The following is an 18666-nucleotide window of genomic DNA, read 5'->3' on the forward strand; positions in this document are numbered from 1 at the left end:
AATATAAAAAAACTGTTTGATTTTGTATAATACAATAGGTTCATTTTCAGGGACGAATCCATTTTTTTTTTTTGTAAACGGTGATACCATTTGACTATATGAAACAAATGTATGAATATTTTTCACAAAATCATCGTTGATCTGTTGGTTAGTTCAATCCTGAAATAACTCTAACAAGATTCAAACTCGGATTTGAGGTGGAGTAAAAGTTTTGTAAACTTTTACCAAAAGAAACTTGTGTTTTTATTGTAGTTTTAAAATACATGCGTTGATACGTAACAAATTGATATAATGATACTTGTAACGACCTTCTAATTTTTATATACTACGATAAAAGAAAAAAATACTGTATAAAATTCTCATTCTCATTTTTTGTTTCATTTTCCAAAAAAACCATTATTTTGTGTGCAAGCGGACATGTTTCCAACCATTTCGAAATTTGAAAATTTTCAAAACCCTAATCACCAAATTCCCCCTCTTTTGAACACGATTCAAACGACCCTGGCGTGATTTGATTTCATCCATAACTCTGCTATTCAAATCATCATCGGAGATCTAAAGATCCAAAATGGAAATGGAGGAACAACATCAGCCCGAAGAACAAGCCCTAGATCAGGTATCCGATGAAGTCCAGGAGCTTGAGACATTAGAAGAAGATGTGAAGCTTATGGCGAAGAAGATAGCGGAGTTTAGAGAAACATTGCCGACTCAGCTCCAGAACACTCTGGCCTCAGTTCTCTCTGCTCAGAGGCCGGTTAATTTGAACCAGTTTGATAATGATCCTGGAACCTCCAGTAATCCGAATCCAGGTACACATAGAATTTCACTGTTTTCTTCTTGCGAACTGTGATTCGCTTGTTAATTAACATGTTGGGGCTGTTAATTAGTTGCTTAGTATGCTACTATCTGATGCTTGCTCATCCATGTCCAACTTCTGGATCTTTAGAGCTCCGATTTATGACTTAGATGACAGAGATTAGATGAACTTAGATAATGTCAGCATTGTGCTGAAAGAGATGGGTGCAAAAGAGGTGGAATTTGATGGTTAGGGTTTTGAAATTTTGAAATGGTTGGAAACATGTTTGGTTTGCATAGTTAGTTGCTTAGTAGAATATGAAGATGGGTGTTATGGGTTATTTATTTACTCTCAGGGTGGGTTTGGTAACGAGACAGGTGAGACAGGACAAGATAGACGTTCAGTGTTTGGTTAGACAAAACTAGACATGACAGAACATAAAAGTCCAGCCAAACATGGAACAATGATCCTTGTTCTGTTATGTGGCGACTTATGTGGAGGAGCCCCAAGGCCTAGCCTTTATTTATCGATTGAGCTACCTCTCAAGATTATTTTAAATTTATTTTATTATGACAAAAGATATATTCTTGTGAACCACAACCAAAACTACCAATTACTAACCACTTGGGTTGTGGCGCACTGGTTGAGCGGGATGTAGGGGAAAATCTCATCTACTCCAGGTTCGAATACGCTGCCAAACCCTTGTGGCCATGGAGGTTCACCTGTGATGACTCCAGACCATTCGTGGTTCCCCAGGGGATTAGTCAGTGCAGGTAAGCTGACCTAAAAACCCACGATTACCCAAAAAAATATTACCAAGTGCTTGTTGTCATGTCAATGTGCAAATTGATCATTCTCGATTGAATACTTGCCAAATCAATGTACAAGAGGCTTCTTATAGTGTTTATATTTATTGGTTAAACATCATATAATCTCTATTCATTGCGTTGTTGATTTTAGCTGGAGATCTTCACTGATGCAGTCGCTCTATCCTATGGGGTAGAAGTTATGTCCGCGTACATTTCACCCACAAATCCTATTTTTGTGTGAGATATCCTGCCATAGGGTCAGGTTCAGGGGAAATATGCAAAAAATGAAAAACTGAGGAACACCCATATAACTGTTCACTTGGACGGTATGCATATATGCATACAAGTAACTAAAGTCGTTCTTCATTTTTATGCACATGTGCATACCGTCATTGAACATCTTCAATTACTTGTATGATGTGCTTAAATACCAAGAAACGACTTCAATTACTTGTATGGACATGTGTAAATTGTCCAGATGAGCAGTTACCAGGGGTGTTCCTCAGTGTTTTTATTTTGGGGTTTTCCCTTAACCTCCTTCTACTGCCATACTGGTTTTTTTTCATGTAGTCGATGTTTGTTTCGTCTTTGGTAAATTATTCCCAACGTCTTTCATATGTAAGCTTTAACTTAAAAGGGTCAAATTTTCTATTTTCTTTTGATTCAGAGAGCGAGGCATTAGTAGAACATGACCCGATATATACCGAAAAAATACAAATGATTAAGCAGAAGATTTACAACAACGCTTCTGCAATGCCGTCCCTTTTGAAGAGAATGAAAGATTGTATTTCGAGAATCGACAAACTTGATTCTTTCAACAGTGGAATCCATCCTGCTTTCAAAAGAAGAAAGATCACCTCAGAAGATAGCTTCATTTGAGGTAACACCTTACATTTGTTAATGACTAGTATTTGTTTGAATGAAAGTCTATATGCTCGTTTTTTGGATCGACTTGAATCCATTGTTATGACCAAATATCATTTAAACTAAACCTTTGACATTTCTCCGTATCAGCGTACTTGAGTGGGATATACTGGATTTGTTTGGTTTGGTTACTGACTTGTGTTGTAATTAACCAAAAGCCATTCAGCTCAAGATGCAACATATATGTACATTCTTTGTTTTTTCCTTTTTGAGATTCCAATGAGTTGCCATGATTTGGTGACATACATGGAGAACCCTAGAGATGCAAAAAAAACCCAAACCCTGGACAGGCCCAAAAAAGCCCGGTTATGCCCAAAAATAGCGTATCCTGAAAAAACCGACCGGGTCCTTTTTGAGTGGGATATATTGTGTTTGTTTGATTTGGTTACTGGCTTGTTTTGTAATTAACCAGAAGCCATTGATCTTGAGAAGTCAAGATGTAATACATACGTATTTTTTTTTTTTTTTCTTTTTGAGATTCCAATGAGTTGCCAATTTGCCATGATTTGGTGATATACATGGAGAACCCTAGAGATGGGAAAAAAAAAACCAACCCTGGATAGGCCCAAAAAAGCCCGGTTAAGCCCAAAAATAGCGTATCTTGAAAAAGCCCGACCGGGACTTTTTTAAGTGGGATATATTGTATTTGTTTGATTTGGTTACTGGCTTGTTTTGTAATTAACCAAAAGCCATCGATCTCGAGAAGTCAAGATGTAATACATGCATATTCTTGTTTTTCTTTTTTCTTTTTGAGATTTCAATGAGTTGCCATGATTTGGTGACATTGACATGCATAGAGAACCCTAGAATGCACCAAAAAAATCCAACCCTGGCCTGGCCCGAGCTTGGCCCGCAAAAAAGCCTGGTTAAGCTCGAAAATAGTCTGTTTTGAAAAAGCCCGATGGGTCATTTTTTTAATGGGATATACCGTATTTGTTTGATTTAGTTACGGACTTGTGTTGTGATCAACCAAAAGCCATTAATCTCAAGATGTAATACATATATATTCTTGTTTTTCTGAGATCTCAATGAGTCGCCATGATTTGACAACATACATGGAGAACCTTAGAGATGCACAAAAAAACTCAACCCTGTTCTGGAAATACCTAGCCTAGAAAAGCCCAATTATACGCAAAAATAGCCTGTCTTGAGAAAACCAATCAGACCATTTTTGAATGGGATATATTGTATTTGTTTAATTTCGTTACTACTTGTAATTAACCAATAAACCATTGATCTCTAGATGTAATATGTTCTTAGTTTTCCCTTTAATTTTCTTTGAGATTTCAAGAATGCAAAATTTTGTGTAGTTTTGGTTCTTGAGTTGTCATGAACCCATGATTGGTGCATTTTTAACGGTTATGTTATAATTTTTTTTTTGAAATAAAGTACTAAAATTCAAAAAATCTGAAAAATACTCTAACGTGTATTTTATTTTAGCAATTCTGGCATTAATTATATTATTAAATTATTTTATAAATTTATTAGTGTGATATACCTTTAAAAAATTATAACACATTCAATTTCTCTGATGAAAACAATTAAAATAATATATCTCTCTCTTTAATATTAAGTTTTATAGATTTCTCAAAATTTGGAGATTTCTGTCTTTTCTCTATTTTAGCATAGATGTTGGAGCAAAAAAGAATAATCCAAAATTTATATTTTAGCATAGTTGTTGGAGATGTTTTTATCACTTCAACTCTGTAATAAAGGTACGATGCCACCATCCACCATCTAGGGTAGGGGCGCTCACGGCCCGGGTTGATCGGGTTGGAGCCGTTTTAACAACCCAACCCATTGTTGGCGGTTTGAAAATTTTCAACCCAACCCAACCCAAACAAAAGTTCAACCCAACCCAACCCAACCCAACCCGTTCGGGTTGTTCGGGTTGATCGGGTTGTGTTTAAACAATGTAAAATCACATAAAATAAAGAAGACTTTCTTTTGAAATACGACCGACCATTCAAGATAATATGCAAGTTCATCAAATATTTAGATATTACAATAAAAATRTTTAAACCAAATGATAATACAACAATCAACAACAATAGTTTTAGACGTTTCMAAYCCCGATGTTTTCGCTTTCTTGACGTTGAGGTTGGTCATGTCATGATTGTCATCTACAATTCAAAGCTAAAGTTAAGGTCGGGTTCATCGGGTTGTCGGGTTGGTCGGGTTTTTTTAGGCCTGACCCGATTGCAACCCAATAAGGTCGGGTTGGCTAATTTTTTTATCAATCATGCATCGGGTTACCTCGGGTTGGAGGTTTTTTTTTAAATTCGGGTTGGGTTGATCGGGTTGATCGGGTTCATCGGGTTTTTGAGCACCCCTAATCTAGGGTGCCTTTATTATACTGGTCCCACCGTCATTATGTGGAGAAAGCGATGGTGGCGGTGTGGAAGGAGGAGGATGGCTACTGTCTTGGAGATGTTGTGATGGGGATGGATATGCCATAAGGAAAACTGAAGGGAAAGAGAGGGGGATTGACCGAAAAGCTGTATTTTATTCATATCCCCTCCTACGGGTATTCTAAGTGAGGAGGGGGTATGAATGGCGACCCCCGGAAAACATGTTTTCTTTTTATGTTTTAGATTTGTTTTTTTAAAGTTAAAACGATACCAAAATACGATTTTATATGAATGCTCGTTTAACGGTGTGACCTATTTTTTGACACAACTTTGTATGCTTTGGAGATGCTGATGGAAATGATATATCATTTTTGTATTATTGGTTCATTGTACTTTGTTACTGATCTATTGATAAATCACGAGAGAAATGATGTATTCATTTTGGTTTTATAAATACTAGAAGGATATTTGTGTAATACAGCAAAATACATCGAGATAATGTTTCGTTTTATTTTGTGTCTCTGTCAATATAATACGGTTTTATGTGATTTTGAGAAAGCGATAGTGTTAATATTTATAAAAATTTGAAAAAAATATATCGATATTAGTATCAAATTAACTATTTAAAAATTCGCATTCTTTATGTAATTTCTATAATTCAATTATTTTATTATAATTTAATTTAGGTTTCATGATAAAGTAATTTATTTTTGGTATAATAATATAATTTTTATAAGGATAATAATTAAGTATTCTGTTAGAACTCAATTATTATTTTAATTATATTTTAGATTTTTTATATTTAAAATAAGATGTTTATCATGTAGTTGATTATGTTTATCTGTAGTTAGTTATACGAATTTAAACATGAAGCTTTAATAAGTTGTATTTACGTACAATTTATTTGTAACCTCAAATTTTAAGTAATATACATCAATAAACAATACTTAATGCATAAAAAATGGTTTTTAAGAGTATGTGTCAAATGCTTTATAATATAGTATAGATAAGGATTTATACATTAAAAAAAATGTCAAAGAATTTAATTGCTTAAAATACAGAAGTCTTGTTGGTTTTTTTCCAAACTTTTCCCATGATTTAATCACATTGACTGGTTTTATAGACAAAAAAATAAAATTGACTGGTTTTACAAAGAACATAGATTTATTTATTTTAAAAATTGTTAAAGGGTTTAATCGCTTAAAATATGAAGTTTGTAGGGTTTGTCTTCCCAGAATATTTCTTAATATTTAAAGGCAAATTGCATGAAAAAATAACATATTTTAACTTAATTCTTATTCTGAGTAACGTACTTTGAAAACTTCCATTTTGGTACCCAAGATGTAAAGTTCTAAACATTTAAGTACCCGGATAACCGGTTGAAGTATTAAATGATTATCATGCTGATGTAGCGAGTGATGTGGTATTCAACTCAATATTATTTGCTAACGTGATTAGTGACATGGATTTTTTTGATCTAAAATTAGTATTTTTTATAATCTAAAATTAGTCTCCAACCTGTTACCCGGGTATTTAAATGTTTAAAACTTTACATCTTAGGTACAAAAATGAAAGTTTTGAAAGTACATTACCCAAAATAAGATCAAGTTAAAATATGTTAATTTTTCATACAATTTGCCTTAAACAATAAGAATGAAAGTTTGAAAGGTTTTTAGAAAGATATATATTACTCTTTCCATATAAATGGACCAAGTTCTAGAAACCTACATATTTCTTAAGTTAAAAAAAGTCTAAATTATCTTAAATACAGTTAATTTTTTAATCAAACAGATCAAATCAAAAAGGACAAATTGCATGAAAATGTAATATACTTTAACTTGATTCATATTTTGGGTAACGTACTTTCAAAACTTATATTTTAGTAACTAAGATATAAAGTTTTAAACATTTAGCTACCCGGGTAACCTCGGTTGAAGCATTAACCGGCTACCATGCATGCTGATGTGGCGAGTGATGTGATATCCGGTTAATGCTTGAGCAAATAATACTGAATTGGATGCCACATCACTCGCCACATCAACATGGTAACCATTTAATACTTCAACTGGTTGTCTGAGTACTTAAATGTTTAAAACTTTACATCTTAGGTACCAAAATGAAAGTTTTGAAAGTACATTACCCGAAATAGAAATCAAGTTAAAGTACATTACCTTTCCATGCAATTTGCCCAATCAAAAAATTTATTTTATTCTCTTTAATTGGATATTCATATTGATGTATATATATTTTTACAATAGCTTTAACCTGCTTTTCAAAATTTCACCGCATATATTTATACAATATTTTTACTATATTACAGAACAGTTACAACTTATCGTTGTATTTGAATGTTATAAACTAATTCATAATTAGGGTCGTCTCAATCTTTTTGGAGGTCCTGTTACACTTAAATCAAGACTATAGATCGATTGGATGAGTAACGAATAGAACAAAGTATAAAAATTCCTATCATATGTTATATTAAAAGTCTTATAAATTAAAAAAAAAATGTATTAAAATAACAAAATAAACATAAAAATTTCATTTAAATAGAATCATTCTCCTAACGTTATTTTAAACAAAATCATCAACCAGTTTTTTCATAATCAACTTTCTTCAATAAGTCGTTAGATTGAAGGGATCAACATATATAAATTTACCAAATGGCCTTTGACCTAGCGGTATCATAGCCTTTGCCCTCCTATGAGGACAGAGGTTTAAATCTCACAAAAGGTGAGGAGAGTGTATGAGTTTGTTTGTTGCATTGCTGTATATCTATACTATATTATAAAACATTTGATAAAAACTCTTAAAACCCATTTTTTATGCATGAAATGCTATTTATTGATGCATATTACTTAAAATTCGAGATTACAAGTAATTTGTGCGTAAGTATAACTTATTAAAGCTCTATGTTTGAATTTGTGTAAGTAACTGCAGATAAACGTAATCAAATAAAAGATAAATATCTCATTTTAAAATATAAAAAATCTAAAATATAATTAAGATAATTATTGAGTTCTAACAAAATAATTAGTTATTATATTTATAAAAAATTATATTATTAAAACAAATATAAATTACTTTATTATTAATTTTAAATAGTTATTTGATACTAATATCGATATATTTTAAAATCACATAAGACCATATTATAACATCGACTGAAATAATAAATAAAATAAAATATTAAAATAAAGATGTATCTCATTGCATTACGCGAGTACCCTTCTAGTAAATACAGAAAACATATAGAAATTTACCAACTATTGTTACATCAAGTTCTCGAAATACCATAGCTCGATTCTACAGCCGAATTCTCCCTCTTAACTCTTAACTTTTCTAGGCATCTCTAAGGAGCTCTAGTGATATGAACAACGGTAATCAGTACCACGATAAATGAAGTCAACAACACCTGTAGGTGGAGTTATTCATCGAACAATAACGTAAGAAAACAAATAACAAGAAAGAGGAAAACTATCAAGTAAAATCATGTTTGGTACTTAAATCATAAAATCATCCATCAGTAGAATTAAGATGAACGAGACTAGCCGATTAGAAGAGGTAGTCTTCAAATACGGGATTTCATATTCACAATCATAATTAGTGATGGCCAAAATCCGGTCCTTAACCGGTCCCGGCCGGTCCTAATCAAGACAAAAACCGGCGGTAACTGTCCTGCCATAACCGGTTCCGGTCGGTCCCGGGCCTAAAATTCGCTGAAATCAATAACCGGATCTTAACCGACAGTCCTCAACCGGTCCCGGTTCCGGTCGGTCCCGGTTCCGGTCCTCCGGCGGTTACGGGCCGGGATGGTCTCATTTGGCTATCACTAGTCCTAATCGGAAACCGACAGGTCACCAGATATAATAGAAGAAAAGGAATTAGGACATTAGGCTAAACCGTTAATACATTGTACTTGCCTAAACTAGCAAAAATAATACATATTTAAATATATATGTATTTTTTTTGCAGGTCTAAGGTAAAACATAAGCTAACAATCAAAATATATATGATTATGCCCCAAAAAATATCGGGGGCCCAAAATTCTAAGGGTCTTGTTCAGAATCTCACATTGATACACCCTCAGTACTGAGCTCAAAACCAATTGATAATCATGTTCAAATACAAGATAAATGTTAAACCCTACTAATAAAATAAAATACTCTATCAAATTGATAACTAACGAACGACGAATTGGTTCATTTAAAACCACATAAACCATAAAATATAGAAGACGAAATAAAAATATATTACACTGTATTGCATGGATTAGAGGTGTGCAGAAAGTCATCCGATCCAATATCAACCGACCGATCCAATTAGAACCAACCGACCATTATCGGATATCCAATTGTAATTGAATCGGATCAGATCGGTTCCAAAATTTCAATATCCAAATCGTATCGATCGGTTCTTGGATGACAGTCCAACATCCAACAAAACTGAACTGATCCACTACAATGACCATCCAACTAACATCCAATTAATAACTATATATAATTATTAATATTTTATGATTTTTTTAATTGATATTTATATACATTGCTTTTTAATAACTTAAGAAAATACATAAATAATTGGTTAAGTATTGCATGAATCAAATCCGATTCAATGGATAACCAATAGTAACATCTAATAGATGGAACCGATTCATTCCAATCATCTACTGGATTTGGATCGAATCGAATGTCCAATGCTAATCGAATTGGATCAGATGACAAAATCCAACATCTAATAATTGATTGGATCGGATCGAATCCACCTAAATCCATTAAATCGCAACCGACGATACCACCGCATGGTTGAGTTCTTGACATTATAAAAACGTGTGCAAATGTTTGCCGTCAAATTGATAACACCCCTGAGTTTTCCATCAAATACAAAAAACACCCCTGATTTTTCCATCAAATACAAAAAACACCCTCCTTTATCCAGAATTCGCATATGCTCCCGAATCTATTTGATCATCAAGATTCTTCGATGAATCAATCGATCTCCATAGATTTTATACAATAAATCACTCACGACCTGCTACAACAACTGGTCTTCCCTAATTTTTATAGTCTAGGGTTTTGCTTACGCTCTTCGATCATCTTCCCAATGTTCTACACCAACTTCCATATCAAATTCCAGAGGTATTCATCTCCAACATAGCAATCACTATCCAGGTTTTCACTAAATTGTTCAATTATCTGATTTTAATCAGCAATTTCAGGTGATATTTCTGTAAATTTATACTCTCAAATCCGTATGGAACTGGTGATATCATCAATGCCGATATGGACCTTATCGATTGAAAATTCGTTGGCTGGTTCATCTAGTTTTTACTCTTTGTGATGTTGATTAGTTTCTCATCAGATTTCTTCCGATATAAGTTGTTATTAGATTGATGAAAGTATTGAATTGATCATTTACTCGGTCCATATGATTCATATTTTCCAGTAGATTTGTGGTAGTTTGATGATTATGATGTGCAAAGAGGTTGTATCTGTAATTATTCTGGTCAAAATCTAAAGCTCGAATTGGGTAGGGAAGTTTTGTATGCACTTATTCCTCAATTTGCAAAAGGTTCCGTAGCTTGAATTGAACTGATGACCTTCTGTCATAGAAGAGTAATCTCACTGGTTGTTTTAAGGTTCTCCCAGATTCGTTCATACTTCAGAGTTCAGGGAATAAAAGAGTAGCCTTACCAATTGTTTAAAGGCTCACACTGATTCATTCATACTTATAGGGCATAAAAGAGTGATCTTACTGGTAATTCTGAGGTGTGATTTGATTTGTTCATAAGAGCAAAAAAAAGAAAGAAAATGTCACTTGTTTGTGGTTGTCCTATTCTTGAATGTGTGTACTGTTTGGGTTGTGCTCGTTGGGCATGGAAGAAATGTCTTTATACCGCAGGTCGAGAAAGTGAGAACTGGGGTTTTGCGACTGCAACTGAATTCGATCCCGTACCCCGAATTTGTAGATATATTTTAGCTGTTTATGAGTTTGATATTCGCAACCCTCTCTGGGCTCCTCCAGGAGGATATGGGATTGATCCTGATCAGGTGATTTTGAAGAAAGATTACGATGAAAATCAAGGGAAGGTATCTCCTTATATGATTTATATCGATAATGATAAGCAAGAGATACTTTTGCTCATTAGTGGGCTTAATTTAGCGAAAGAAAGTGATTATTTACTTTTACTCGATGACAAATTGGGGCAGGCAAAGTTCGATGGAGGGTATGTTCATAATGGGTTATTGAAGGCTGCTCAATGGGTGTTTGAAAACGAATGTGAGGTTTTGAAAGAGTTGGTCGAAAGGTATGAGGATTATACGTTGACTTTTGCCGGGCATTCATTAGGGGCAGGGGTGGTCACTTTGTTGACAATTTTGGCAGTGAAAAACCGCGATAGAATTGGGAATATTGAGAGGAAAAGGATCAAATGTTTCGCCATTGCTCCCGCTAGGTGTGTGTCCCTAAATTTGGCCGTGAGATATGCAGATGTCATCAATTCGGTCGTTCTTCAGGTAAAGGCTTTGTCTTACGTATTTTCTTAATAATGATTTCTTGATTGTTTTCTACCAAATTAAGCATACATCAACATTTGGACCTCATTGAACAGTTATTTTCATTTGAATTAATTCATACCTTCGTTTTGCGTCAAATTTACGCTTTTCACGGTATGAGGCTAAAAAAAACGACCAAGGTGCACCATTTCTCGGCTTCTCGAGGTTTGCGGAGGGAATCTTTGTACACAGTTTTTCCTTGCATTTTACATGGATGCTTGGTGAACTAAATCCATGACATTGTAGTCAGAAAGGTCAAACCTTAAACATTTGCCTCTTAGATGCATGATTGCTATTCCCTTCTTTTCTAGGAGCATGAAAGTTATATTTAAGGCTTTGAAAGAACTTAGGATTGGGGTCATATGGGTTCTTTCGTAAATCTTTTAGGATCGCTAATCACATACACACTATTATGACTACAGCCTTACAGGACACCAAAAAAATCAAACATGGTACTTATTGTTTTACGGTTTGTTTGCATCCATAGTTCTTGCTAGGATTCTCATTATATCTCGCAAATTTTCTATAACCATTCTCTGAAGAGGGATATTCATAAGAAGAAAACCAGGCATTAAATGGATAACATAGGCAATTGTACTTAATCGCCTATCTTGCCATTTTCTTCGGTAACTTTGCACCATATTAAACGATCATGTCTCTTAATGTTCAATATCTTGGTTTTATTCATTTAGGGCATTTAACATGTCAATATATCCATTTTTCTTATATGTGATTGTGGGCCTATTTACTTGATGTAAGAAAAACTGAGACGAGGCCCACCAAATGAAGTAAATGGACAGTTTTAGGTATCTTAAATCTCAATGCAACTTCATTTTTGTGATGCCGATATGTGTTTTCTAATTCTCTTACGTAGGTTTGCGTTGTTTATTAATAAGCTTATTATGATGAACCAGGATGATTTCATGCCCCGAACAAGTGTAGCGTTGGAAGTACTCTTCAAATCACTTTTCTGGTATGCTCTTGGTCACATTTTGGTATAATTTAATTTGCACTCAACGATCTTTATGGCTCAAAACGTCTCCTTATTCTCGATGTTTGCAACTTTTAGCTAGAAATAAGTAATGAGCAATCTTTAATCTTTCATGCAATAGAGGAGACTTGGGTGATTGGGAATTATGCTATATAATTGCTTAAACGTGGCTGAGGATATTGAATGAAAACTTGAGAACATTTGAAGTTGGATTTGTGTGAACCAAAGCAACTTCTATATTGCCTCTTTTTTTGGTAACCGTTGTCTACGCCAGCTTGTGTACCACCTCGACTAATCCCCTGGGGCTTGAATATAATAACCAAGAAAATCACCATTGGCCTTCAGGTCCGTGGAGACTCGAACAGACAACCTATGGGAAGGATCCCCAAGGCCTAGCCTCTATTTGCTTGTTGAGTTGACCCTCAAGGTTACACTCACAATAGTAATTGCAGGAAACGAATAGATTGAACACAAATTTTTACATGGTTCAGCAATTTGCCTACATCCATATGCGTAGAAAGGATTTTTTATGTTAGGTTAATCTAGTAGTTATACATATAGACCGGATGAAAACAACCCTTCTATAAGAAAACTAAGCAACATAAAAAGAAGATAGAAAACTCTTGTGATAGTGGTAACCGTTTTCTTACATGGTCGGTTACGTGAAATTGTAGATGAGTTTGTAGTCCAAATTCGGTCTATATCTAACATCTAGCTGTCTAACATCTTTGACGAAATTGTATGGTTCACAATTTGAATCATAGGTGAAGGAAATGACACAAATCCCTTTTGTCTCTCAGCGTAGTGTTTAAATGTCATTGTGTTAACCATAAGGGGTAGCTCAACCAATAAGACCTTGGGTTTGCTCCTCGGAGGTTACCGGTTTAAGTCTACTTAGGGTGCGTTTAGTATGCACACATGAGCTTAAGTTCACTTAGGGTGCGTTTAGTATCCGCACAAGATAGGACTTGACAGAAGATAACAACTGTTCAACATTTGGTAAGACGGAACTAGACAAGACATAACATATGAAATGACCAATTCACCCCTAGTGAGTTGTTTATATATTTTATATAGTTTGATTTACTCATGTAATTTATTAAATTATAATATAATAAATATCTTTTATAACAAAATATATCATTAGAAAGTTTTCGTCAGAACAATTAAAGTTACACCAAAATAAAAAGGTTATGTAGTTTCCAATTTTTATTTTATACTTTATCTATATTTTTTTATTAGTATTTAATAAATTGCATAAATTAACCAAAATATAGAAACCATATAAAAATAATATCTTGAGGACAATAAAGTGAAAGTTTAGAGAGCATAAAATAAAATAAATAAAATTTAAAGAATGAATAAAATGTAAAGAGGGAGGCGTATTTGATGTTCTCGAAAAGAATTAGGTTTTATTTTGATGTTATATTAGTAAAATATAGGTTTGTTCCAGCTTGTTCCATGGGGTGGGGGTGGAACACGCCTGTTCCACTGTGTTTCTGTCTGTTCCACATAAAAGTCTTGCCAAACATGGAACAATGATCTCTATTCTTTTGTCCTGTCCGGTGTACCAAACGCATGCACCCTTAAGGTTACCGGAGGGATTGCCTGACTATTAACTTCTGGGCTCCATGGGATTAGTCGAGGTGCACGTAAGCTGGTCCGGACACACAATTACAAAAAAAAAAATTGTCACTGTATTGAGGAGCAACTCTATAAACGTGATTGACAACGCTACTTCGACATATATTTCTTGTTTTCTATGGATTTTTATGTGTAGTTTATTGACCCAAAACCTGTTAGGAATGACACTAGTAGAATGCTCTTGGTATTGGGTATTTGGTGAAATCGTAAGAAAACAATTAATGAGATGATAGAAAGCTCTTATGATCAATACAAGTATATTTTGGCTTGCACATCACTGAGCGCTTACTTCTCGTGTTTTATATCTACTCCCTGCATCCCAAAATAAATGACCATAATTAAAAAGGCACACAATTTTAGGAAAGTGTAGTTATTACACCTTTTAATTAACAAAAAGATATTTTACCCGTAATTATAGAGAGAGAGAGAGAGAGAATGTTTCTCTACCTCATCATTAAGGGTAAAATAGGAAAGTAAACATTTACTTTTGAAAGTGGACACTTATTTTGGGACAAACTAAAATAGTAACGTAGACACTTATTTTAGGACGGAAGGAGTATTATTTTAAAAAATCTGTTTCTTAATATCTTTTTCCTCTTTGATGTTATAACTAGTTTGATTTTAGCTTTATCTTAATGAACTAAGTTATAAGATTTAGGTTTGAATTCCTTCACGATTCCCTTAGAAGATCTTCTAACTCCACCATGTGAAAACGTGTTGCTTTTTTGGTTAATAGTTTCCCGTGCATACTATGTGGCACTTGCTTAAAGGAAACGTGCACGCTACAGGAGCATATGCTTCAAGATCCGAGGCGTTTATATGCACCTGGTCGCCTTTATCATGTTATCGTGAGGAAGCCATTCGGGTATGTCACAAGATCTTTTCATGAATACATTATTACGTTATCTCATCTTTTAGGTGATGTAGTTCTGCACATGCCATATGGCAACCCTGGTGCACCCAAAGTCTCCCAACCTTGTTGGCTATGGAAATCTTGGTATGCACCACACCAGACCAAACCAAACCAAACCATCCCAGTATATTCCATTTGAAGGATGGTCTGGGATGGGATGTATGCAGACTTGATCTATACCCCAAGAGTAGAGCGGTTGTTTCTGTGAAGATAAAGTATTCAAATTTAAAAAAGAGTGTGAGAAAAACAACTTGCCGATGAAGTATTTGAATTTGGAGAAAAAGGAAAAGAACGATAAGATGACAAGTCTTTAATCTTTATACGCAATCTTTTCCCGAAAGAGATTGGTTTTCCTGACCAAGATAGAGATAGAACCTTGCTGATTATGTCATACCAAAGCCATGGCAATCATGACTTGGGACTTGAGAGTATACAATACATAATAACATAAAATGACCTTTTTAGACACATCAAACCAAACCAAACCAAACCAAACCGAACCGAACCACACCAAACCAAACTGTCCCAGTATATCCCGCTCAAGAGCAGGGTTGGGGTGGGATGTATACTGATCTGACCTCTACCCTACACCATCCGTTTAAGTTGAGTCTAATTTGTCCAAAGAGTACATTACTTTTTTCGTCCCTGTGGTTTCTTAAAAATTGCGATTTTTGTCCCGATGGTTCAAAATTGCGATTTTTGTACCTATGGTTTGTAATTCATTACTATTTTCATCCTTGTGATTTACAATTTATTGTTGTTTCTGTCCCTATGGTTTACAATTTTTTTACTGTTTTGGTATCTTGTACTTTAAAGGTAGGAGTTAGTTTAGGGACGAAAATAGCAATTTCTAAACCACAGGGATGAAAATCAAAATTATTAACACACCACAGGGACGGAAATCGTAATTTACTCTTGTATAAATTATTTTGCAAAATAATATTGTTTTATTTTCAATAAAAGAAAATAAACTGCAGATGGTTTTATAATGCTATTAAAGGGTTTTGAGTTCAAGTTGTTGCATCCTATAATAAAAATAATTTATTTACTACTCCATCCGTCCCAAACTACGTGTCCACATCTCCATTTTTAGTTGCTCCAAAATAAGTGTCCACTTTCAAAAACAAGTGCATACGTTCTAATTCTACTCTTATTTATGAGATGAAGAAATTCGTTACTCCCTCTATTATTAAGGGTAATATTGTCATTTAGTTTATTAAAAAGTTAAATAATTTCACGTTTCTAAATTTGTATGCCTTTTTCGTTGTGGACATGTATTTTGGGTCGGAGGGAGTATAATTGGTGCATATGTTCATTTGGCTCAACCCCCTCCATCTCGTGAAAAAGATTCAACTTTCTAAATTTTGAACCGTCACATAGTAACACTTGCAACATTTCATGCTCAATCACGGAAACAACCCCCTACTTTTCAGGATAGAGGTAAGGTCACGCCTATCTCACTCCCTGGTGTACCCCGCCTCCGGGTGGGACATACTGGACTTAGGAGCTGTTTGGTTGGTCTTCCATTAAGTCCTGTATAGATTGGGAAGGTTTTTTCATAAATGGAAGAAGCATGTTTTTAATTGGAAGGGGCAAGTTTGAAAAAAAAAAACTTTCTTTCTGCATTAAGCTCCCCTCAGATGCATACCGGATAAGCCACTTTCTATATCATTAAGTCACTACCTAATGGTCTTGTATAACGGACCGAATAAGCTACGAGTCCCAGTAAACTCATTAAGCTGCTAAAAAACAGGTCCTTGTTTAGTTGGTTTATTTACGTATTTACCCTTGGTCATCACATATAATTATGGATGGTCTCAATTTCGGTCCTGGGATGCTAAACGTTTGTGGGGTTTATGAATTTTGTACAGGGTTGGAAGAATATCACCGGTTGTGAAGACGGCAGTACCCGTGGATGGGAGATTCGAGCACATGGTTCTCTCGTGTCATGTTCTTAGTGATCATTCTATTGCTCTCATGGAACAGGAGTTCCAAAATGCACTTGATGTATGTTCTCAACCTTCTTTGATCATGTAATTGCTTAAAAACAACGTTTTTATCTTCGGTTTGTTTCCTATAATGTCTCCCAATCCCAAAATAAATGTCCACGATGAAAAAGGCACACAGTAATTAGAAATATGTAATTATTACGCTTTTTATTCAACTAAATGACAATTTTACCCTTAATAATGGAGGGAATAATGGATTTTTTTCATCTCATAATTAAGGGTAAAATTGGAAAGTAACTCCTTTCCAAAGTAGACAATTATTCTGGGAAAAACTAGTTTAGAAATCTAGACACTTATTTTGGGACGGGGGAGAGTATTATTCAGTATAAAACCGATTTGATGGAATTCTAGGAAACTTACGATTTTCGTCCTTGGGGTTTAGAAATCATGATTTTCGTCCCTATGGTTTGCAATTTATTGCTATTTTCGTCCCTGGACTAAGTCCTACCTTTAAGTGTAAGAGAACAAAACAGTAAAGCATTATAGACCACAAGGACTGAAACAACAACAATTTGTAAATTATAAGGACAAAAATAGTAATGAATTGCAAGCCATAGGGACGAAAACCACAATTTCTAAACCATAGGGATGAAAACCGCAATTTTTAAGAAACCACAAGGATGAAAACATAATTTACCTTATATAATATTTATATACTGCAAATCCTCATGCACACTCCTCATCTTTGGTGAGATTTGAAGCCATTAACCTTGTGGGAGGCTGTGCGCTATCAGTAATGTAGACACTGCTGGGCCAGTGACTCTTTGGTTTTCGATTGGATCGAACCTAAACATTTTCCTCTTGTCATAGCTCAGACGTTGAAGGAGAAAGATCGTGTTATGGATATCCCGCCACAGCAAAGGATGGAACGAAGTACATCGTTAGCCATTGAGCACTCGGTGGAATACAAAGCCGCATTAGCGAGGGCCGCTGCACTAGAAGTTCCAGAAGCTTACTCGCCCACCGAATACGGAACCTTCCGGAATGTTCAGGGAGGAGACGAATCCAAGAAATTGCCGATCGAATCGCTTGGGTCCTCGAGACGGAGAGAAAGCTGGGACGAGTTAGCTGGTCGGATTTTTGAGACCGATGAATCCGGCCAAATGGTACTGAAAACCAACTGGTATTGAAGTTTAGATTTTTAGAGGAATATGTATTTGAAAAATCACCATTCTTTTTGTATCATGTATTTGTACAGTTTTTTGGGTTAGTTTGGTCATTTTGATGCTTATTGGATTGTTTGGTCAAGGGGTCCTTTTGTGGGTCCGGTCGCGTAATTTTCATTTTACAGGTCCCATTCGTATGATCGGTATGTCGTTTTCGTGAGTTTCTATTTTGTCGTTTGGTCATGTGAGTTCCGTGTTTCGCTATGAAATTGGTGTATGGTGAACGTAGTCGTGTTATTTTGTGTTCGGCTCATTGACTTAGTTTTTGATTTGAGGTTATTGGAAAAGCTTTGTTTGCCAAGCCATAAATTGGCTTATAGCTTAGCTTTTTGAAAAGTTACTTCATGTAGTGTGTTAATAAGCTTCAGTTTTTTTTTTTTTGTAATTATGCTCATTATAGGAGTTATTGTTTATCGTTGGCCTCTATGGTAGAACCAGTTAGGGGACCTGCAAGATTGGTTGGATTAACCCATTTTTCTGTGGGTTATATATTTGCTTGTGCGGCTTTC

General features: G+C 34.7%; 2 protein-coding genes across 4 annotated transcripts; both read left to right on the top strand.

Annotated features, from left to right (window-relative positions):
• Positions 1–475: 475 nt before the first annotated feature.
• Positions 476–2618, top strand: LOC112526934. Its single transcript, XM_025137379.1, has 2 exons — positions 476–809; positions 2273–2618. Exons 1-2 carry the CDS (start codon positions 569–571, stop codon positions 2482–2484), a joined length of 453 nt encoding a protein of 150 aa, XP_024993147.1. The 5' UTR covers positions 476–568; the 3' UTR covers positions 2485–2618.
• A 7256-nt stretch (positions 2619–9874) lies between these two features.
• On the top strand, positions 9875–18220 carry LOC112526603. Of its 3 annotated transcripts, XM_025136958.1 has the most exons (7): positions 9875–10018; positions 10099–10969; positions 11090–11395; positions 12349–12407; positions 14806–14934; positions 16854–16989; positions 17807–18220. In XM_025136958.1, the coding sequence occupies exons 2-7, from the start codon at positions 10691–10693 to the stop codon at positions 18119–18121; spliced, it is 1224 nt and encodes a 407-aa protein (XP_024992726.1). In that variant the 5' UTR covers positions 9875–10018; positions 10099–10690; the 3' UTR covers positions 18122–18220. The 3 variants fall into 3 exon arrangements, with proteins under 3 accessions (XP_024992726.1, XP_024992724.1, XP_024992725.1); XM_025136956.1 differs by having other exon boundaries at positions 10099–11395; XM_025136957.1 differs by having other exon boundaries at positions 9881–10018; positions 10090–11395.
• Positions 18221–18666: the final 446 nt, after the last annotated feature.

Source organism: Cynara cardunculus (assembly GCF_001531365.2).
Source record: "Cynara cardunculus var. scolymus isolate 2C chromosome LG 14, CcrdV1, whole genome shotgun sequence".
NCBI classification, from domain to species: Eukaryota; Viridiplantae; Streptophyta; class Magnoliopsida; order Asterales; family Asteraceae; genus Cynara; species Cynara cardunculus.